The following is an 18,524-nucleotide window of genomic DNA, read 5'->3' as shown; positions in this document are numbered from 1 at the left end:
GTGTTCATGTGACTCAAGATCAACCTCGACGTTCCATTCTCCGAATCAACGGATATCACCGTTACTTATATATTAATTGTATATTAAAGTAAATTTAAATAAATAAAATAAAAATATTGGAAGCATGAAGACAAAAATACCCTTAATCACGTAAAAAGGACAAGTCAATAATAAGAGAGAAATGGGAAAGAAAGAGAAGACAAGAAAGGTTTTTTGTCAGTGCAGAAAGGTGGAAACAAAGAGCAAATGGAAAATTAAAAAAAAAAAAAAAACAATTGGGAAAGAGAGAGAAAGCTGAGAAAAGTACTGATCTCTCTCTCTCTCTCCCCTTTGCTCATCCACACGGACGCTGAGTCGCTGAGTCAGTGTGGAAACAAAACTCAAAACTCGCTTTCTTCCTTCGGCTCGTTTATCTATGGCTTGTCGCTAACAAGAGGAATTGTGTTATTCTTTTGGTGGAAGGGAAGGGACGGGGCGACTCACTCAACTCGGTGACCGAGTTATGGGTTGTTGCCAATCTTCCTTCTTCCAAGTACCTTCGGCGGAGGAATTAGGTTCTTCTGGCCACAATAACTGCAACAACAATCACCATCCTTCTCAGCCTGCCAATGGCACCAGCACTAGTACCGGCGCTTCTGAAATCGCCGTATCTTTCAGCGAGTTTCCCCTCGCTGACCTCAAAGCTGCTACGAATAACTTTAGCCCTGACTTCATCGTTTCCGAAAGCGGTGAGAAGGCTCCCAATGTCGTCTTCAAAGGTCGCTTGCAGAAGCAGGATAATCGCACTTGGATCGCTGTTAAGAGATTTTCTAAGATTGCTTGGCCCGATCCTAAACAGTTCGCTGTAAATATCATTTTTGGATTCTTCCTTTGTTTCTCCGTTGTCTATTTGAGATTTATCATTAATGCTGTTTCTTCTGCTGAATAATTTATTGAAGGATGAGGCGTGGGGTGTTGGCAAGTTGAGGCACAAAAGGCTTGCTAACTTGATTGGATACTGCTGCGATGGGGATGAAAGGCTTCTGGTGGCAGAGTTTATGCCAAATGATACTCTTGCCAAACATTTATTCCACTGTATGTCTTTGCATTGCAGGCTCTTAATTTTGATTTATAATTGATTTCTGATCTGTTTTTAATACTGCCTATTGTAGATTAAACTTTAAGATTGTCATTAGCTAGGCAAATAGAACAATGTTAGAGAACTAGAATCTTAATAGCTTTTAGGTATACAACTGAACTTAGCTGCAGCTTATGAAGATGTTTTATCAATAATATAATATGTTGCACAGACACTCATCATAGTGAGTAGCGCTTTTGCTTTTCGTGTCCGTGTCCATTTTCGTATATATGCTATCTTATGAAGGTTATGTTTAGAAATAACGTTCCCATGTCCATGTCCATGTCCGTGTAACATAGATTGCCACCATTGTATTGTGCATTTTTTGTAATTGTATTGGCCTTTTGTATGCCCATTTGAATGATAGTTTGTTCCCCTCAGAGCGAAATTTGTTTACCGTTTATTTCCACAGTTTTAATTTTGCAACTCTGAATAGAAATTACTTAACTTGCTTGACAGGGGAGAATCAAACTATTGAGTGGGCCATGCGTTTAAGAGTAGCTCTATATATTGCTGAAGCTTTAGAATATTGTCGTTCTGAAGGCCGTCCTTTGTACCACGATTTAAATGCTTATAGGGTTCTTTTTGACGAGGTATTGCACCTTGAGATATTTTTGTTTGAGGATCCTTTAGGATTTATAAGAGTGCAAAGTGTAATTTAGTGGATGGTTTTGACAGAATGGGGATCCTCGTCTTTCATGTTTTGGCTTGATGAAAAATAGTAGGGATGGAAAAAGTTACAGCACAAATCTTGCTTATACACCTCCGGAGTATCTACGAAATGGTATTTCCTTTATTTTATAGTAAACTCATTCATGATTTGCCGATTTTTTTTTTAATGTGACAGCTGTATTAATAGTTAAAGTTAAGATACATTAATTTGATTTGTTGAAACAATTTCTGTTTCGTTGTTTGAATGACTTAACTATTGATGAATGAAATCCACCAGGACAATAATTTGGAAAAGTAAAATTATCAATCACACACATATACCTGAACAGAAGAGCATCAACTATCACTGTGACGACCTCAGAGAATCTTAATAATTAAGAAATGAACGAGGTAGTAAACTTTTGTTTGTTTATACTTTATCAAACCCTTATAGATGCTCTAAGTGCTTAAGAAATGATTTTTTATTTGTCAGTTAACTACCCACCTTGAATTCTAATTTGAGATATCTTTCCACTCTGTTCTTTAACCTACATATTCTTGGTACCCAAACGAAGGCATTCACTGCAATTTCACTTCTCTGCTTCTCATTCCCAGCATCTCTGCAGCCCTAACAGATTTTAGAATAGATATGTATAAAGGTCATTTACCCTATATCACGTCATGAAAGGTTTGTGTAACTCCATTTTCTCGTGTGTGAAACTTTCTGAACCTTATTGTGTTTTATTGTTCTTTCCTATCATTCATTTGTAGAAAAATGCTATATTGCATGTCTCCTGGTAGAAAAATACCATGAGAAGGATTTCAATGTGTTTTTGCTGATGGTAATAATTGGTTTTACAATGATTTGGGCCAATTTTGATGCTCTTAGTAACAGTATGGGTTGGATATTTGCAGTACTCTTTTCACTAAGGAGTAATAACTAAAGTGATAATGGTTATACTAATTAATGCTGGTGTCCGAGCATTTCTCCTGATTATGCTGTGGTAAGATTGAGTGGAAGTTTCCTTGCCTCATTAGTGTGCTGTTTGATAAAACTGAAAATTGAGTGCTAAAAAAATAAGTACTGAAAGTATTAAATGATGTAACTGTTCAATAAATTCAAAAAAACAAGTACTTAATAGAAAAATATTAATTAATAATGTTGAAATTTTAAGTTAAATATTTTGACTGCTTTCAAAAAAAGTTAAATATTTTGACTTATCAAAATAAGTGATTTTTAACTTAAATGAATAATTTAAGTGGTTAAAAAATTACAATTATCAAATGGACTTGAAAAAAAAGTAAGTGCTTAACTTATTCAATTAAGTGAATTTTTGATTTATCAAACATGAGTCAATTTATGTATGGAAAAAAAAAAAATCTGCTCATTAAGTAATCAGTGAGTGAAATAATTTTGATTGTTTCACTACAAGTATTTCATGCTTCATAATTTTGGTTGATTGAATTTTTTCTTCTTGACGTGGAAAATATAAGTGGTTGATAATACACTCCTTAATTTGTTTGTATATGTTGAAGCGCTTTTCTTCCTTGCTAACTTGATGACTACTATTTTAGCTCACATTATTTTATTTTTTTTTCAATGGTACTAAATTATGTGTTTGTTTTAGGAAGAGTGACTCCCGAAAGTGTCACCTTCAGCTTTGGAACTGTCCTTTTGGATCTTCTCAGTGGAAAACACATCCCTCCTAGTCATGTAAGTATATAAGCTTACTGGATAAGCTTCTACCAACAAGACATTAACATCTAAATAGCATGGTTAGCAGAACTGCCCTTTAATATTGCATAAGATTTATGTATGTCTAGTCCAGTAACTAGTTCAATGGATCAATTGCTTAATTCCTTCTCAATTATTGCTTGATGTTGTGGCCTTTTTTTGGTTTCTTAAATCTATTAACCTTCTGACTTGATGAGATGTTCATCACATGTTGAAAAAGAAAGGTGGTTAATTTCATTTTTTTCAATTAGGGTACTTCTTTCTACACATTTAAAGCAGCCATTGTATGCATGCACATGTTAAACTTTCTTCCTGAGTTTACTTGGGTTTTTCAATTAAAGATATTTGATTAGCAGACAGAAGTATAGGAGCTCATCGTATTTCACGTACCTTGACATTGTTGACTTTTTTAGCAGTCGCTTGTTAGTAATTATACTCAAGTAATTGGCTGGATGAAATGAAAGCTGATGCTTCACTCAATGGTGGAAGGGATACATGACATTCATTGATGAATTCTGAAAAGTAAATACTATTTTCTGTTTTGAGATGGTTGTACTACATGATGAATGTTTAACATGATGGACCATAAGACTCGTTCAAGTTTATTGTGTATAATTGTTGGAAGTTTGATTGAACATCTTTGATATGTTACTTTTCTCTATTCCATGCAGGCTCTTGATATGATTCGGGGAAAAAACATTCTTCTCTTAATGGATTCACACTTGGAGGGGAACTTTTCAACCGAAGAGGCAACTGTGGTCTTTGATCTTGCTTCAAAATGTTTACAATATGAACCTAGGGAGCGGCCAAATACCAAGGATCTTGTTGCCACAGTTGCTCCACTGCAAAACAAACCTGATGTAAGTTTTTTTCTTGTTCTGGCCCTGGGGTTCATATTTATTTATTTTCTTGAAGTGCACTAAGTGAATTTTGCATGACGAAGTCATGTCTGATGACTGGTATCCTCTCAGCTATAAACTATTCAAAAGATGCATATAATTCCTGGGATATGGGTACTTGAAAATCTATTATGTTTCTCTGAACAAATGCTTTTAGAGATCTATTCAATGTAGAGTTTTATCACACGAAGATGGGTTCAGTTTCTAAATCATTGATCTTGCTTGCAGACTCCATCTTATGTCATGCTCGGAATTCCAAAGCACGAGGAAGCACCGCCTACTCCACAGCACCCACTTTCTCCTATGGGCGATGCATGTTCACGGATGGATCTCACTGCTATACATCAGATCCTGGTAATGACGCACTACAAGGATGATGAAGGAACCAATGAGGTAATTTAACTGTTAAATATACTATTTTATTACCTATTTAAGGTGGTGTATTGGCAACTTGATTTTGATATGACTTTGCAGTTATCTTTCCAAGAGTGGACCCAACAAATGAGAGACATGTTGGATGCTAGAAAGCGTGGCGATGTAGCATTCCGTGACAAAGACTTTAAAACTGCTATAGACTGTTATTCTCAGGTGTGCATCTTCTCCCTTCTTCCTTGTGGGGTTTGAAAAGTTATACGATCTTACAAAGATAGATTTCTAGGATGCAATAAGTCTACTTGTTGTTTAACATTTGATACCTTGTGCTCGCTTAAATTAGCCGAGCTCTATGCGCTTAATACTTTGGATGGGTTGATTTATTTAGGCCTTAGGTTTGAATTTTAATTTTTAACCTAGATGAAAAATTAGCCTGTCAATTTTGGATTCTGAAATCTCAACCATGGAATGAATCCTTGCCACTTGGTCAAGGGCTGTTTTTTTTACCTGCAATTTTTTATCCGCCTTGGATGGCCTAGGTGGGGTCCGGGATATCCCCGTATGTTGTGGGACCCGTGGTACTCTCCGTGGCTGGTCCCATCCCGGGGCCTGTTTGGCTGACTTTCCAAAGTTGACCACTTTATGAGGATCAAATTAGGCCTCAACCGGGGGATCAGTGTTTTACTACCAATCACAAGTTAAGTGATGAAACAGCAAAGAATTGTCTGATACGGTGATTTGTTTGATCACATATCTGTATATTGGTGTATCTATGTTGCACGAACACTTCACTTTAGTAGCGTTTCTGCGTTTTGTGTCTGTGCTGTGTCCGTATCGTGTCCATGTCCATTTTCGTTTGAAGGCTATTTTATGAAGGTTATGTTTTAGAAATAATGTTTCCCGTGTGTGTTTCCGTGGCAATGTCCGTGCAACATAGTCGTGTATCTATACAAATAGTTCTACTCAAACATTTGCTAAAAAACGATACACCATTCTCGTTCCTGCAGTTCATAGACGTGGGGACAATGATTTCTCCGACTGTTTACGCACGAAGAAGTCTTTGCTACCTTTTATGCGATCAACCGGACGCCGCCCTACGAGACGCAATGCAAGCACAATGTGTATATCCCGATTGGTCTACAGCATTTTATATGCAAGCCGTCGCCCTCGCCAAACTCGACATGCACAAGGATGCAGCTGACATGTTGAATGAGGCTGCAACGCTTGAAGAAAAACGGCAACGGGGAGGGAGAGGATGTTGAGGAAGTGTTGTAGACTGTAATATTCTTTTGTACTTGTAGTAGCTGTTGTATTGTTGTTGTAACAAAAAAAGAAATTCTGGGGTTAGTGTTATGGGGCATAACTAGAAATGTTTTTCATCCAAAATGTAACATAGTTGGGGGAGGGAAAGGAATGTTTCTTTTTTGTACTAGCTGTTGCTGTATTATTTTTTTTCCTCTTGTAGTGGATGAAATAATCTACGATATCAATATAATGCAGAATTAGTAAAAAAAAAAATACAATTCTATTTAAAAAATACTCGTATTATAGCTAGTTAAGAGTAATTGTATTCTATCCTATAGTATAATTAAGGATCCGACGTTTAAAAAAGTTTGGTTAAATTTAGACATTATTATTAGAGTCGTGAATCACGTATAGAAGCTGCTAGCGACAAAAAGGAGATGATCCCATGGAGGTTGCCTTGCATCTGACAAACTTCTGAGTCCAAATATGTAATCTACCTAGGGTTTTTTTTTTTTTTTTCCTTCCAGAAACTGTTGGGAAAGCCTTGGCAAATTACATTGGCTCCTTTATTTCTTATGATGTTAAGAATTCCTGGTCAGCGGAGAGGTCCTACACGAGAATTAGGGTTCGAATGGATATCCATCAACCTTTGAAGGAGGGAAAAAAGTACGGGGATAATGGATAAACTGCTCCTTTCGTTATGAAAAAGTACCATCGTTTAGCTTTCTCTATGGGCTCATTGGCCATATTGACCGTAACTGCAACAAAGTTTATATAGAAGCAGAACTAATTAAAAATTGGATGTGTCTCCCAGGGCTCTTTTTCAACGAAATGCTCCCTGAAGGGGGACATCCTCCTCATTTGGAAGATTCGACCCTCGAGGATAAAGGGCTGGAAATTAACGAGGAGAGGAAGAGAAGACGTGGGATGATCACGGGAATCGAATGGAGGTTGATAAGACAACTAGTAGTGAGGAAATTAGGAAATTCAGCAGAAAATCTGAAACTGTTCAAGGCAGATTTGCTGGATTTTTAACCATGTCAGATAGACTAGGAAACCCGATATTTAAAATACCGATTTCAAATGTAAAGACCCCAGTGATTGAATCACCGAGTTCAGTGTCAGATGTCCACATCAGACACTAACATCGAACACCGGTATCAAATGTCACAATAATTACTGTAATTTTTTCAATTACAACAGCATCTGATACTGAACTAAGTAACTGTATCCTCGGTTCTTTGCATTTGAAACCAGTGTTTAAAATACAAGTTTTATATGCCCTCTGACAATCTAGACAGGAGCATTAGGTTCGGAAAAAAATCAAATGTAAAGAACCCGGTGATTGAATCACCGAGTCCTGTGTCAGATGTCAACATCAGACAGCGACACTAATACCAGTATTTCAAACATCAGTATCAAATGTCACAACAATTGTTTAACTTTTTCAATTACAGAGACATCTGACACTAAACTCAGTAATTATATACCCGTTCTTTGCATTTGAAACCTGTGTTTAAAACACCGGTTTCGTCCGCTCTTTAACAATCCCGACGGGAGCATTAGGCTCGGAAAAAATTCTAACAAATATAAAGAACTAGGTGATTGAATCACAAGTTCAGTGTCATATGTCAACATCACACACTAACATCTAATACCGGTATTTCGAACATTGGTATCAAATGTTAGTTAGAGCAACTTTTTCTTATATAAAAAAAAAAAAAGTTAGAGCAACTTTTGTCATATTAGGGATCTTATCGGAGGGCGCTTATGTTGAAATTGGGATTCTCAGAGGGATGGGTGGATCTAATGATGATCTGTATATCAATTGTGAAGTATTTTGTTTGGGTTAACTCTCAGATTGGGGGCTCTATTGTTCCAAAGAGAGGGCTCCGTTAGGGGAACCCACTTTCGCATTATCTCTTCTTGCTTTGTGCGGAGGGTCTATCTGCTCTGATCCATGATGCTGAGAAACGAGCTACTTTACATGGCTCCGTGAAAGGTATTTTGCAAACTTATGCAGACGCTTCAAGTCAAGCGACTAATTATGACAAGTCCGAGATCATGTGTAGTTACAACGTTGCAGCGGAGCTCGCAAGTGGTATTTCTTCTATTCTTGATGTGTCTAATCCTATTAATAGCAGTAGGTTGGGTCTTCCCTCTTTAGTTGGGCGGAAGAAGCAAACTATTTTTTTCTATCCTCAAGGATCGTATGTGGCAGAAGATTCGGAAGTGGTGAGATAACCCGTTGTCTAAAGCTGGAAAAGTTGTTCTAATTCGTGCTGCAGGTCAGACTATTCCTTTGTACTTCATGAGTGTTTATCTTATGCCCACTTCTACAGCTGAAGAGCTCTAGAGGATGCTCAACTCGTTCTGGTGGGGAAATAAGAAAAATAGGGAAAATTCGATTAATTGGCTACCTTGGGATATGCTATGTGTTCCTAAGATTTATAGGGGTTTAAATTTCGTGATTTCACTGCTTTCATCCTAGAAATGTTGGGTAAACAGGGATGTTATTTGATGTCTGAGCTAAATTCTCTTGCTAGTAGAGTTTTCAAAGCTAAATACTATCCTAAGGGGGTCTTTCTCAAGGCTAGATTGGTCCATTTACCGAGTTTCATTTGTCAGGACATTTGGAGTTCCCAACTTTTGCTTTAGGAAGGATTTCGTTGGAAGATTAGAGACAATGATTGGCAGTTTGGAATGATTGAAAGTCAATGATCTTTTTATTTCTAATTCTTTAGATTGGCGTGGAAATGCTTCGGGAGCTATTTTCTCATCGAGATGGTCAAGAGATTTTAAAATTCCTGCCAAGAAGGAAAGGGTTGACTGATGCAATAATTTGGAATGCAAGCAAAAATGGAAGTTACACTGTGAAGAGTGCGTATGATCACCTTGTTAATGATGTCCTTACTCCCAAAGTTGGCCTACGAGTGTCGGGGGATTGGAAGAAATTATGGGATACAGGGTGCCTTATAAGGTTCGGTATTTTGCTTGGAGATTGCTACGGGACTGTCTTCCTCATCGCTTAAATATAAGTCAGAAAAGGAATTGATCTCCCGCATTCTAGTGTTATTTGTAATAGGGATATTGAGGATAAGTGGCGCATATTTATTGGATGTACCTTTGCAAAATCAGCTTGGTCTGAGGCGGGACTAGGGAATTTGGTGCGAGAGAAAACAACGATTGCTGAAAACTTTTTGAGTTTTGTTTTCTCGGTTTTAAGCTCTCTTTCGATACTGAGTGCTTGTAAGTTTCTGATGTCTCTTTGGGGATTTTGGCAGCAACAGAATAACAAGTACTGACAACATATTAATCCTTCACCTGAGCGGATTGTTTTTCATGCGCTGGAAAATTTATATGACTGGTCTCGTGTGCAGCAGCTTCATCGTTCCTCTCTGGCAGTGCCCGCAGCTGACATATCTCACTTATTGCATGCCCCGCCTGCTCTTTCTTTAAAATGTAACGTCGATGCTGCCCTTTCTTTTGCTTCCTCTCGGGCGGGTGTTAGCATAGTGCTTCAGGACTCAAATGGTTCGTTCATCGGGGACAGCTCTTTTGGTGCATGAATGTGAAGCTCTTGCTTTGCTCCAAGCTGTCGAATGAGTTTCTGCTGCAGGTTTTGATCAAGTGTCTTTTGAATCAGATTCTAAGCGCGTAGTGGATGTGATCCATTCTTCTTCTAAGGATTTTTCTGAGTTTGGTGATATTATTTCCCATTGCAAGTCTATCCTTCTCCAACGCGGCTCCTATTCAGCATGTTTTGTATGGAGACAATCTAATGCTGTTGCTCATGCTCTTGCTCAGAAATCGCGTTTTAGTACTTGTCCTATTATTTGCTCTCAAATGCCTAGTTTTTTCTTTATTGATGTAATGATAATATTTTGTCACTTAGGCTCATGAATCCTAGTTCTTTCAAAAAAGAAAACGTATATTTAACAGACTTAAATATTAACATTTTAGTAAATTGTTTGTAATTGAATTAGTAACAAAATAAATATTACACATAATTGATGTTTGAAAAGTCTGATTTGTTTAAATTTTCTATTAGATATGGGTAAAATCGACATTTTTATCAAACTGTCTAAACTATTTACCGTATTATTAATATAGTTAAAAAAAACCAACAGAAAATGTATGAACTCATTTCAGTTTATCGACAAGCTTATTTGGAAAGTCCAATATAACAGTTAAATAACAGTTAAAACCAGTTTTTTCAAATTTTCGATAGCACATGGCTAAAATTGACATTGTTTGAAAATGTTACGATTAAATTTGCACAATTTCATACGTTATGGCTAAATCCACACTTTGCTCGAAACATTAAGGTTAAAATTTATCCCAAAATATGTGTATTGTTCCTTTCCATTTGTTATTTTATTTCAAACGATAAACAGTAAACATCAACAACTAAATCAGACATAATATTATTTAAGAAGAATGCTATTGAGCTAGAATTAGATTTAGTAACTTTTACAGAGGATTTCAGGAGTTTTACAGAATTTATCCTATACTAAACTCAACTCCTTAAAAGTGTCATTGTACTTGTATATGTGCTTGTTTTTGTGCAGTGGCATATATAATACAACATGATTTTCAGAAAATCAATCAATCAAAATCAGGCAACAAAGAGCTCAGCTTTTCCATCAATGAAGAGACTCATGAATTCTTCGCCGTCCACGGTTTCTTTCTCTATCAGAAGCTGAGCAAGTTTATGCAGAATGTCAATATGAGTTGAGATTATTTTTGTGGCTCTTTCATAAGCTTTCTCTACTAGCTCTCTTACTTCTGCATCTACCACATCCGCAGTCGCCATCGAATAGTCCTTTTGGGATGACATCTGATGATAACAAACAAAAAGGTATGTGCGTTAGATCTTAATTTTGCTTTGTGATTGTGCAAAAAGATACAGACAGTCGTTGAGGTTTGGTGTCCGTTTCAGAAATGTCACTGAAACTTCATTAGTAAAATCACATTTTGATTTCAATGAAGCCATTCCAGCCAATTTGTGTACAAAAACTCACTGGACCGTTGAAAGACGTTGACAGTATGCTAACTAAGTGTCGTATCCAACATGTCTGACTTATATGCCTGGTGTGGCAGCTATGTTGCACGGAAACGGATACGGAAACTGAAACGGAAACGATACTGGGAAACGTAATTTCTACAAAACATAGGAAACGGAAACGTGGGGGAAACGTGTAAATATTAAAAATATAGGGGCATATTTATAAATATTAAATATATAATAATACATTAAATAAAAACAAGATTGAAGAACAAGATGAAAAAAGTCCAAGCTCAATCAAGATTCAAGAGACAATGATTATAGGAGAAATAAATATGAATAAGTTCTCTAAATTGAAGGATAAAAGGAACTAATTACCTTTGAAATAGAAAGTTTCAATTTTCATAATCTTAGATTGAACAGGAACTGGAAAATAGAAAGTTTGAATTTCCAGAATTTTAATTGAAATACGTAGGCAAAACCGTTTAAAAACTGAGAGAGGCGTTTCATATTTTTGGTAATTACGGAAACGTGCCCGGAAACGTTTCGTATCAGTTTCCGAGAGTTTCCGTTTCCCACATCTGCCGGAAACGGGGAAACGCTTGTCATGCAGAGTTTCTGTGGATTATAGTGTGGCAGATATGTTGAAGCTACATGAGACATTCTAAGGCACAAAAAGATTTAAAAGATCACTTCCTTGTCCTACGGGGCGTGTAGTTGACATTAGTCAACTATCTTTTGTACCACGTCAATATTTCAGTGTAATTTGAAATCAAACGTGAAGTTCAGTGATATCATTGATAAAAAAAAAAAAAAAAACAGAAGTTTGATGACAAATCCCAAAATTAATTGCCCGTTGGTGCAATTTATCCCGAGAGAAAGCAAGCAATGAATAATATTAATAATAAAGAAGGCCTAATATATACGCAACCCCTCCATGTTGGGCATAAAAGCCGATCCCCCATCCCTCCCTTTCCCTGAACTTTGAAAACAATCGACTAACTCTTTAAACTTGCTTAAAGTGGCCTGTTCCCTTGAACTTGCTTAAGGTGACCTATCGATCTCTTAAATTTTTGCTCAAGTGACCTATTGCTATGCCACGTAAAACTCATGTATTATTAAGCAACTTCAAGGGGCTAATCGATATTTTTCAAAGTTGGAGGAATAATTAGACTATTTTGGACAAATTTGAGGACTAGGGATGTATTAGGCCCTATGTTGCACGGACATGGAAAACGTTATTTCTAAAACATAACCTTCATAAAATAGCCTACAAACGGAAATGAACAGAGACATAGACACGAAACGCAGAAACGGTACTAATTAGAAGTGTCTGTGCAACATAGATTAGGCCAGCGAAAGAAATGCAAATATTTAGATCAAAGCACAATTGAATTCTTACACTTTGGCCTAAGAAGGGATTGCCACCAGGTCCACCAATGGCAACTTGTCCAATCTTTTTGCTGAAACCAAATCTCTCAACCATCTGCCTTGCCACCCGAGAAACTTGCATGAAATCGTTCGATGCTCCGGTTGTCACGTTCTCCGTACCAAAGATAACTTCCTCTGCTACCCTGCATTGCAAATGAAACACGGAGTTCATCGTTAATAGGGGAAGTTCACCGGTAAATTTGCACCGACGGTCACTGAAGTATGAGGTCCGTTTCACAAAGGTTATTGAACTTTATTTCATTTCAATAAAATCAAAACATCACATTTGATTTCAATAAAGTCATTCCAGCCAATTTCTGTATAAAAAACTTACCCGAATGTTGACGCGGCAGAGGAGACAATTGACTATATAGTATATACCAACTAAGCACCGCGCCAGACAAACATGTTATTTTTTTAAATTTTGTTGCGGCTTAGGATATGCCACATCAGCTGTACAAGTCAGACATGTCCATCGTGGTGCTTAGTTCCCATATACGTCTAACATTTCATCGATTTTTTGTACACAAATTGACCAGAATGACTTTATTCGAAGAAAATGTGAAGTTCAGTGATTGTAATGAAAGAAAATAAAGTCTAGTGACTTTTATGAAATAGACCACAATCTTTAAAAGACCGCAAATTTTAGTGACTATAGATGTATTTTACGTTTACCCTCGGGTTCACTCTTCAAAAGAAACTTTAATAGCACGGGACATGCTAGTTATTGCTATAGATGCATTTAGGGATTAGGCTAGAGAGGTTTGTTAACCAACCTTCCACCAAGTGCAACGGCCATCTGATTCTCCAAGTAGCTTCTGCTATACAATCCGGACTCGAGTCTCTCCTCACTCGGAGCGAAAAACGTAAGACCACCGGCTTGACCACGAGGAATGATTGATATCTTTGCCACAGGATCATATTCGGGCATAAGTGCTCCAACCAAAGCATGTCCAGCCTCTGGAAAAAAAAAAAAAAAAAAAAAAGAGTGTGATCAACACAATTAATCTTCGAAACAAGAAAGCAACTGGAAATCGGAAATTGGCATTTCATATACCATGATAGGCGACCAATTTTTTCTTCTCCTCGGAGACAACAGCATTTTTCTTCTCTGGTCCAGCAATGATCCTCTCCAAGGCATCGGATATCTCGTCTTTGCTTATTTCTTTAAGTTCACGCCTAGCTGCAAGTATGGCAGCTTCATTCATCAGATTCTGCAAATCAGCTCCGGTGAATCCTGGGGTTCTCCGAGCAATCTTATCAAAATCGACATCCTTTGCAAGTGCCTTTCCCCTAGAGTGAACCTAAAAATAACGAGACGAACATGCAAAGGTAAGTCGAAGCAAGACTTAAACATGCCAAATGCTGCCAAATAATCAATGTAAGGATTGCTTATTGATATAAAAGTGTTAAACTGTAAATAAAAAGTTGGCACGGACCTTGTCAAAGTAGATAATACTTTCTCTTTCGGTACATGAATCTGATTAATCGGTTCATAATTGATTAGACGTACCTTATGTGACCCTTGTCCTATTAAAAGTCTGTTACGTACCCTAGGTATAGATCTCGAAACATAGCTTAAGCGGCCAAATTTTCACTCGAACCAACCAACCTTAATAGGTAAAACAGATAATACTTGTTAGAATACAAATTGCAACCTCATTAGGGTTGTTGACGGGGCATGGGTTTTCCGTCCCAGCAGGGGATCCGCCCTAATGGGGATGGGGAATCCTCGAAAAAGTTCCCCAAAGGGCAGGGATGGGTTTTGTTTTATCCCCAAAGTTGGGATAGAGACGGAGAATGACTCTCATCCTCGACTCCATAGGGGTCACCGAAGTTATCAATAAAATTATATATATTCTATAAATATTAAAATGTTGATTGTTATAATTATCTTTTATTAATTTGATGTATTTTTAAGTAAATTCAATTTTTAATTAATATTTAAAAGAAACAAAAAACCAAAACCTCTGCGGGATCATCCCCGAAACATTCCTTGATTATCTCGTGGGGGATTTTTCCCGATTCATATACGGGAACAGAGATTCCCAATCTATTTTCGGGTACAGAAGAACCATTCACATTCCTCGTCCCGCCTCATTTACAACCCTAGACCTCGTCATACCGGTGTAATAACACATGAATTACATATAATTTAGGGTTAAGGTGCAAAAATATCCCTAACGTTGGATCAGGAGCAACTTTACCCCTAACATCTAAAATTGTGCAATTTTACCTCTAACGTTAGAAGCCAAGAGCAATTTTACCCCTAACGTTGATCAATTGGGTCAATTTGAGAAATAATTTATCAAACTATCTTCTCGATCATATCAGCAACAAATCACAAACATATGTTGGGATGTGAAAAAAAAAATATTGTCTTTTGTATGATTAGGACAAAAAAATCAAAAAATTCACCGAATTTATAAATATTAATATCCAATTCTATTATTAAATTATAAAAAACATGAAATCCTTTTTTTTAGAACAAATTGATATACAATTGTTGCGGAATAAGGAACAAAAATACCTGCGGTTTATAATAGTATCTGAAATTGACCCAAATTATCAACCTTAAGAGGTAAAATTGCTCTTAGCTACCAACGTTAGGATAAAATTGCTTTTGACCCAAAACATTAAGGGTATTTTTGCAACTTAACCTTATAATTTATAAACAAGAATCATTATCAAACATCAATAAAGCTGAATCCAAATTGCAACTAGCAAAACAGTATAAAAAAAGAGTTAGAACCAGTAGAACTACTAACCTGAAGTATCTTCACTCGACCGGCAACATCCGGCCGGTCAACAGTAACCTGTCTATCAAACCTGCCAGGTCTTAACAAAGCTGAATCAAGAACATCCGGTCTATTGGTAGCAGCCAACACAATAACACCGGAATTGCCGGAAAATCCATCCATTTCCGTCAACAATTGATTAATCGTCTGCTCCCTCTCATCGTTTCCGCCTCCCATTCCGGCTCCTCTCTGCCTTCCAACTGCATCAATTTCATCAATGAACACAATGCATGGAGCCTTTGCTTTGGCTTTGTCAAACAAATCTCTAACCCTTGATGCTCCAACTCCGACAAACAACTCCACAAATTCCGATGCTGCACACGAGAAAAACGGCACTCCTGCTTCTCCGGCGACTGCTCTAGCCAGCAGAGTCTTCCCTGTTCCGGGAGGTCCAACGAGTAAACAACCTTTTGGAATTTTAGCTCCTAAGGCTGTGTACTTGTCTGGATTTTTCAAAAAATCCACAACCTCCTGAAGTTCCAATTTAGCCTGGTCTGCTCCGGCGACATCACCGAATGTCACACCGGTTTCCGGCACTTCCTGGAATTTCGATTTCGACCTCCCGAAATCCATCGGGCCACCTAACCCACCGGGCCCTCCAGGACCGCCTTGAGCGCGGCGGAAAAGGAGGAACAATCCGGCGAAAGCAAGGAACGGGAATATAAGATTCCCAATAAAATTGAAAAGGCCATTACCTGTATCTCCTTCGGAGACCGATATATCGACACCATTCATCGCTAGAATGTCAATTAGGTCAGGGTCATTAGGGACAGTGACGCTCGCACGACGGCCATCCACGGCAGAGAGCTGTAGAGTAGAACCCTCTTTGCTGAATCGAACTCTCTCTACTTTCCCCTTCTTGACAGCGTTGAGGAACTCGCTGTACCGCCATTGAGTACCTTCAGGGAGGTCAGAAGTGGATTGAGATTGAGGTTTTGGGGCAGTGAGGAGAAGATTTTGGGCAAAAGGTGAGGAAGTTGAGGGATTAGGTTTTGTAGGTAGGGCTTCAATTACCGGCGGAGGAGACGGTGGAGAGGGGTTATCGACGGCGAAAGCTTGAGGGGATAAGGAGGAGAAGAGGAGAGTAGCTAAAGTAGCTTGGGATGAAATTGATTTGAGTGAATCTGAATTGGGGATTTTAGCTTCAACTGATTGAGATTTTTTTAGGGAGAAGAAAGGAAGTGGAAATGGAAATGAAGATTTGGTGGTTTTAGGAGTTGGAGGAGAAAGAAGGGTTTTAGAACCAAAGAAAGTGGAAGAAAGAAGAGGATTTGTGGATGACGCCATGGCTATGGCTGAGTGAGTTCTTCTGTAATTTAATAGTAATAAATAATTTAAAGTTTTGATTTTTATAAGGTTTTTTAAGACCAAATTTGATTTAATATAAGCCATTAGTTTGATGTTGCTTGGATGCATCTACGTGTACAATACAACCTCCAGCCATTTTCATTTTGAAGCCTTCTTTGATTCTCATTTGTGCTTTCAGATTAAGGGTGTTTGTTTTTAGGGTTTGGGTAGAAAAAATTACATTATTTAGGGCATGTTTGGTTCAAGTATTAGTTCGGTTGTTAGTACAGTAAAACCTCTATATAAAAATACATTTAGGACCGAACTATTTGTATAACAATTGAGAGGCTATTACTAAATAGAGTTGTAATAGAGGTTATTACCAAGTTGAGACCAAATTTTTTTATAACAAAATAGAGGTTATTCCTATATAGCCTATATAGAGATTTTACTGTAGTTAATAATTTTGTTGTTAGCTATTTGTCGGGTAAATTATATACGTATTGTGCAACTTTTGTCATTTTTCACATTTTGACGTACAACCTTTAATTTTGCATACTAAACTGTACAACTTTTTGGTGACCTCCCACTAAAATGTACAGCCGGTAATTATGACCGGTCAACGCAAAGTCAACATCCACATCGACAATTTGACCTCTCTAAAAATCAAAATTGCTGACGTGACGCATTGACTGGTCAACTTTTATCTTTTAAGTAAATCAAATTGCTGACGTGACATATTAACTTCGCATTGACCGGTCACAATAACAGGATGTATACTTTAGTGGGAAGTCACCAAAAGATTATACGGTTTTATGTGCAAAATTAAATGTTGTACACCAAATTGTAAAATATGGCAAAAGTTGTACACGACATATGTAATTTACCTGCTGCTTGTTAATAGTTGTTTAACTATTAGTGTTTGGGTGGGCTCTGCTGGACAGACCCACCTATCATCATGAGTCTATTAGTCTGGAACTGTCGTGGACTTGGCAACCCACGAGCAATTGGCGTTTTAATGGATCTTGTCCAAAATTACAAACCATTTATTATTTTTCGCTCGTGTATTGCTGGAAACTTTTCGGTTAAGGAAGGTGAAGCTATTAGTATTCGAGAGGCTTTTAGGTGGATCAAACTCAAGGGTTTGGGTGGTGTGGAGGTGGGGTCAGATGCGCTGTCAGTGGTAGAGCATATTCATCAAGCATAATTTCGTTCTTCTTATGGTTCAATTATAGACGATTATAAAAGTTTCATTTCTAGTATCAATGACATTTCTGTCAGATTTATAGGTCGTTCTGCGAATGAGGTGGCTCATGCTTTAGTTAGGCCTTCTCATTCCTTGTCAGGACTTGTGGAGTGGGGCACTGTCCCTCCAGATTTTATTTTACATTTTTTTGTATGTTGGTTCCGTTTAATAAAGCTTAGTATTCTTAAAAAAAAACTATTAGTATTTGGTAAAATTATACTGAACTTTTGTTGTTAATTTGTAAAATAACTAATGTGAGCATATTCTAAAGTAATCAACAAATAACTTGAAACATATTACACAAATTAATAAAAATAATCTAAATAAATAATTTTAAAAAATTTATTAAACGTAACAAAATCTTGTTCTTTCGGTAATGATGTTATAAAAATAGAAATAATGTTAAAAGAGAAACATGTATCTGTAAATAAGAATGATAATTTTGTCAACAACAAATAACTACAAAAAAAAAAAATGTTCATAAAAAACTTCAAAAAGAAGCTTTCTTGGAAAGCCCTGAAACTCAATTGTTTTCATTAAAAAAAGTTAAAAGTACATGTTTTTTAAACTTAACCAAACTGTATATTTCATGCGGTTTGGAGTAAAACGCTAAACACTGTTCCAAAAAGTTGAAATAATGGTGTCTGTTTCAATTTTTCGGAGCGTTAAGCGTTTTATTTCAAACTGCAGAAAATATAATGTTTAGTTAAGTTTATATAACACAACATTTAACAT

At 37.1% G+C, this 18,524-nt stretch overlaps 2 protein-coding genes across 2 annotated transcripts; one reads left to right on the top strand and one right to left on the bottom strand.

Annotated features, from left to right (window-relative positions):
* Positions 1–226: 226 nt before the first annotated feature.
* LOC136235463 (serine/threonine-protein kinase BSK1-like) lies at positions 227–6,302 on the top strand. Its single transcript, XM_066025153.1, has 9 exons — positions 227–844; positions 939–1,074; positions 1,577–1,710; positions 1,796–1,901; positions 3,397–3,482; positions 4,175–4,363; positions 4,631–4,795; positions 4,877–4,990; positions 5,782–6,302. The coding sequence occupies exons 1-9, from the start codon at positions 503–505 to the stop codon at positions 6,034–6,036; spliced, it is 1,527 nt and encodes a 508-aa protein (XP_065881225.1). The 5' UTR covers positions 227–502; the 3' UTR covers positions 6,037–6,302.
* A 4,120-nt stretch (positions 6,303–10,422) lies between these two features.
* On the bottom strand, positions 10,423–16,592 carry LOC136234869 (ATP-dependent zinc metalloprotease FTSH, chloroplastic-like). Its single transcript, XM_066024358.1, has 5 exons — positions 15,227–16,592; positions 13,516–13,762; positions 13,235–13,418; positions 12,430–12,601; positions 10,423–10,859 (listed from the first exon to the last, which is right to left on the bottom strand). The coding sequence occupies exons 1-5, from the start codon at positions 16,541–16,543 to the stop codon at positions 10,638–10,640; spliced, it is 2,142 nt and encodes a 713-aa protein (XP_065880430.1). The 5' UTR covers positions 16,544–16,592; the 3' UTR covers positions 10,423–10,637.
* Positions 16,593–18,524: the final 1,932 nt, after the last annotated feature.

This window comes from Euphorbia lathyris, chromosome 7 (genome assembly GCF_963576675.1).
Source record: "Euphorbia lathyris chromosome 7, ddEupLath1.1, whole genome shotgun sequence".
Classification (NCBI taxonomy): Eukaryota; Viridiplantae; Streptophyta; class Magnoliopsida; order Malpighiales; family Euphorbiaceae; genus Euphorbia; species Euphorbia lathyris.
Note: the sequence above shows the minus strand (reverse complement) of the source record. Positions and strands in the feature narration are given on the sequence as shown.

Coding starts and splice junctions, on each gene's coding strand:
- LOC136235463 (XM_066025153.1), top strand. CDS start 503: ATGGGTTGTTGCCAATCTTCCTTCTTCCAAGTACCTTCGGCGGAGGAA. Junction 1,711..1,795: donor ATAGGGTTCTTTTTGACGAG/GTATTGCACCTT, acceptor TGGTTTTGACAG/AATGGGGATCCTCGTCTTTC. Junction 4,364..4,630: donor CACTGCAAAACAAACCTGAT/GTAAGTTTTTTT, acceptor TCTTGCTTGCAG/ACTCCATCTTATGTCATGCT.
- LOC136234869 (XM_066024358.1), bottom strand. CDS start 16,543: ATGGCGTCATCCACAAATCCTCTTCTTTCTTCCACTTTCTTTGGTTCT. Junction 13,419..13,515: donor AAAATTGGTCGCCTATCATG/GTATATGAAATG, acceptor TTTTTTTTCCAG/AGGCTGGACATGCTTTGGTT. Junction 10,860..12,429: donor ATCCCTTCTTAGGCCAAAGT/GTAAGAATTCAA, acceptor TGTTATCATCAG/ATGTCATCCCAAAAGGACTA.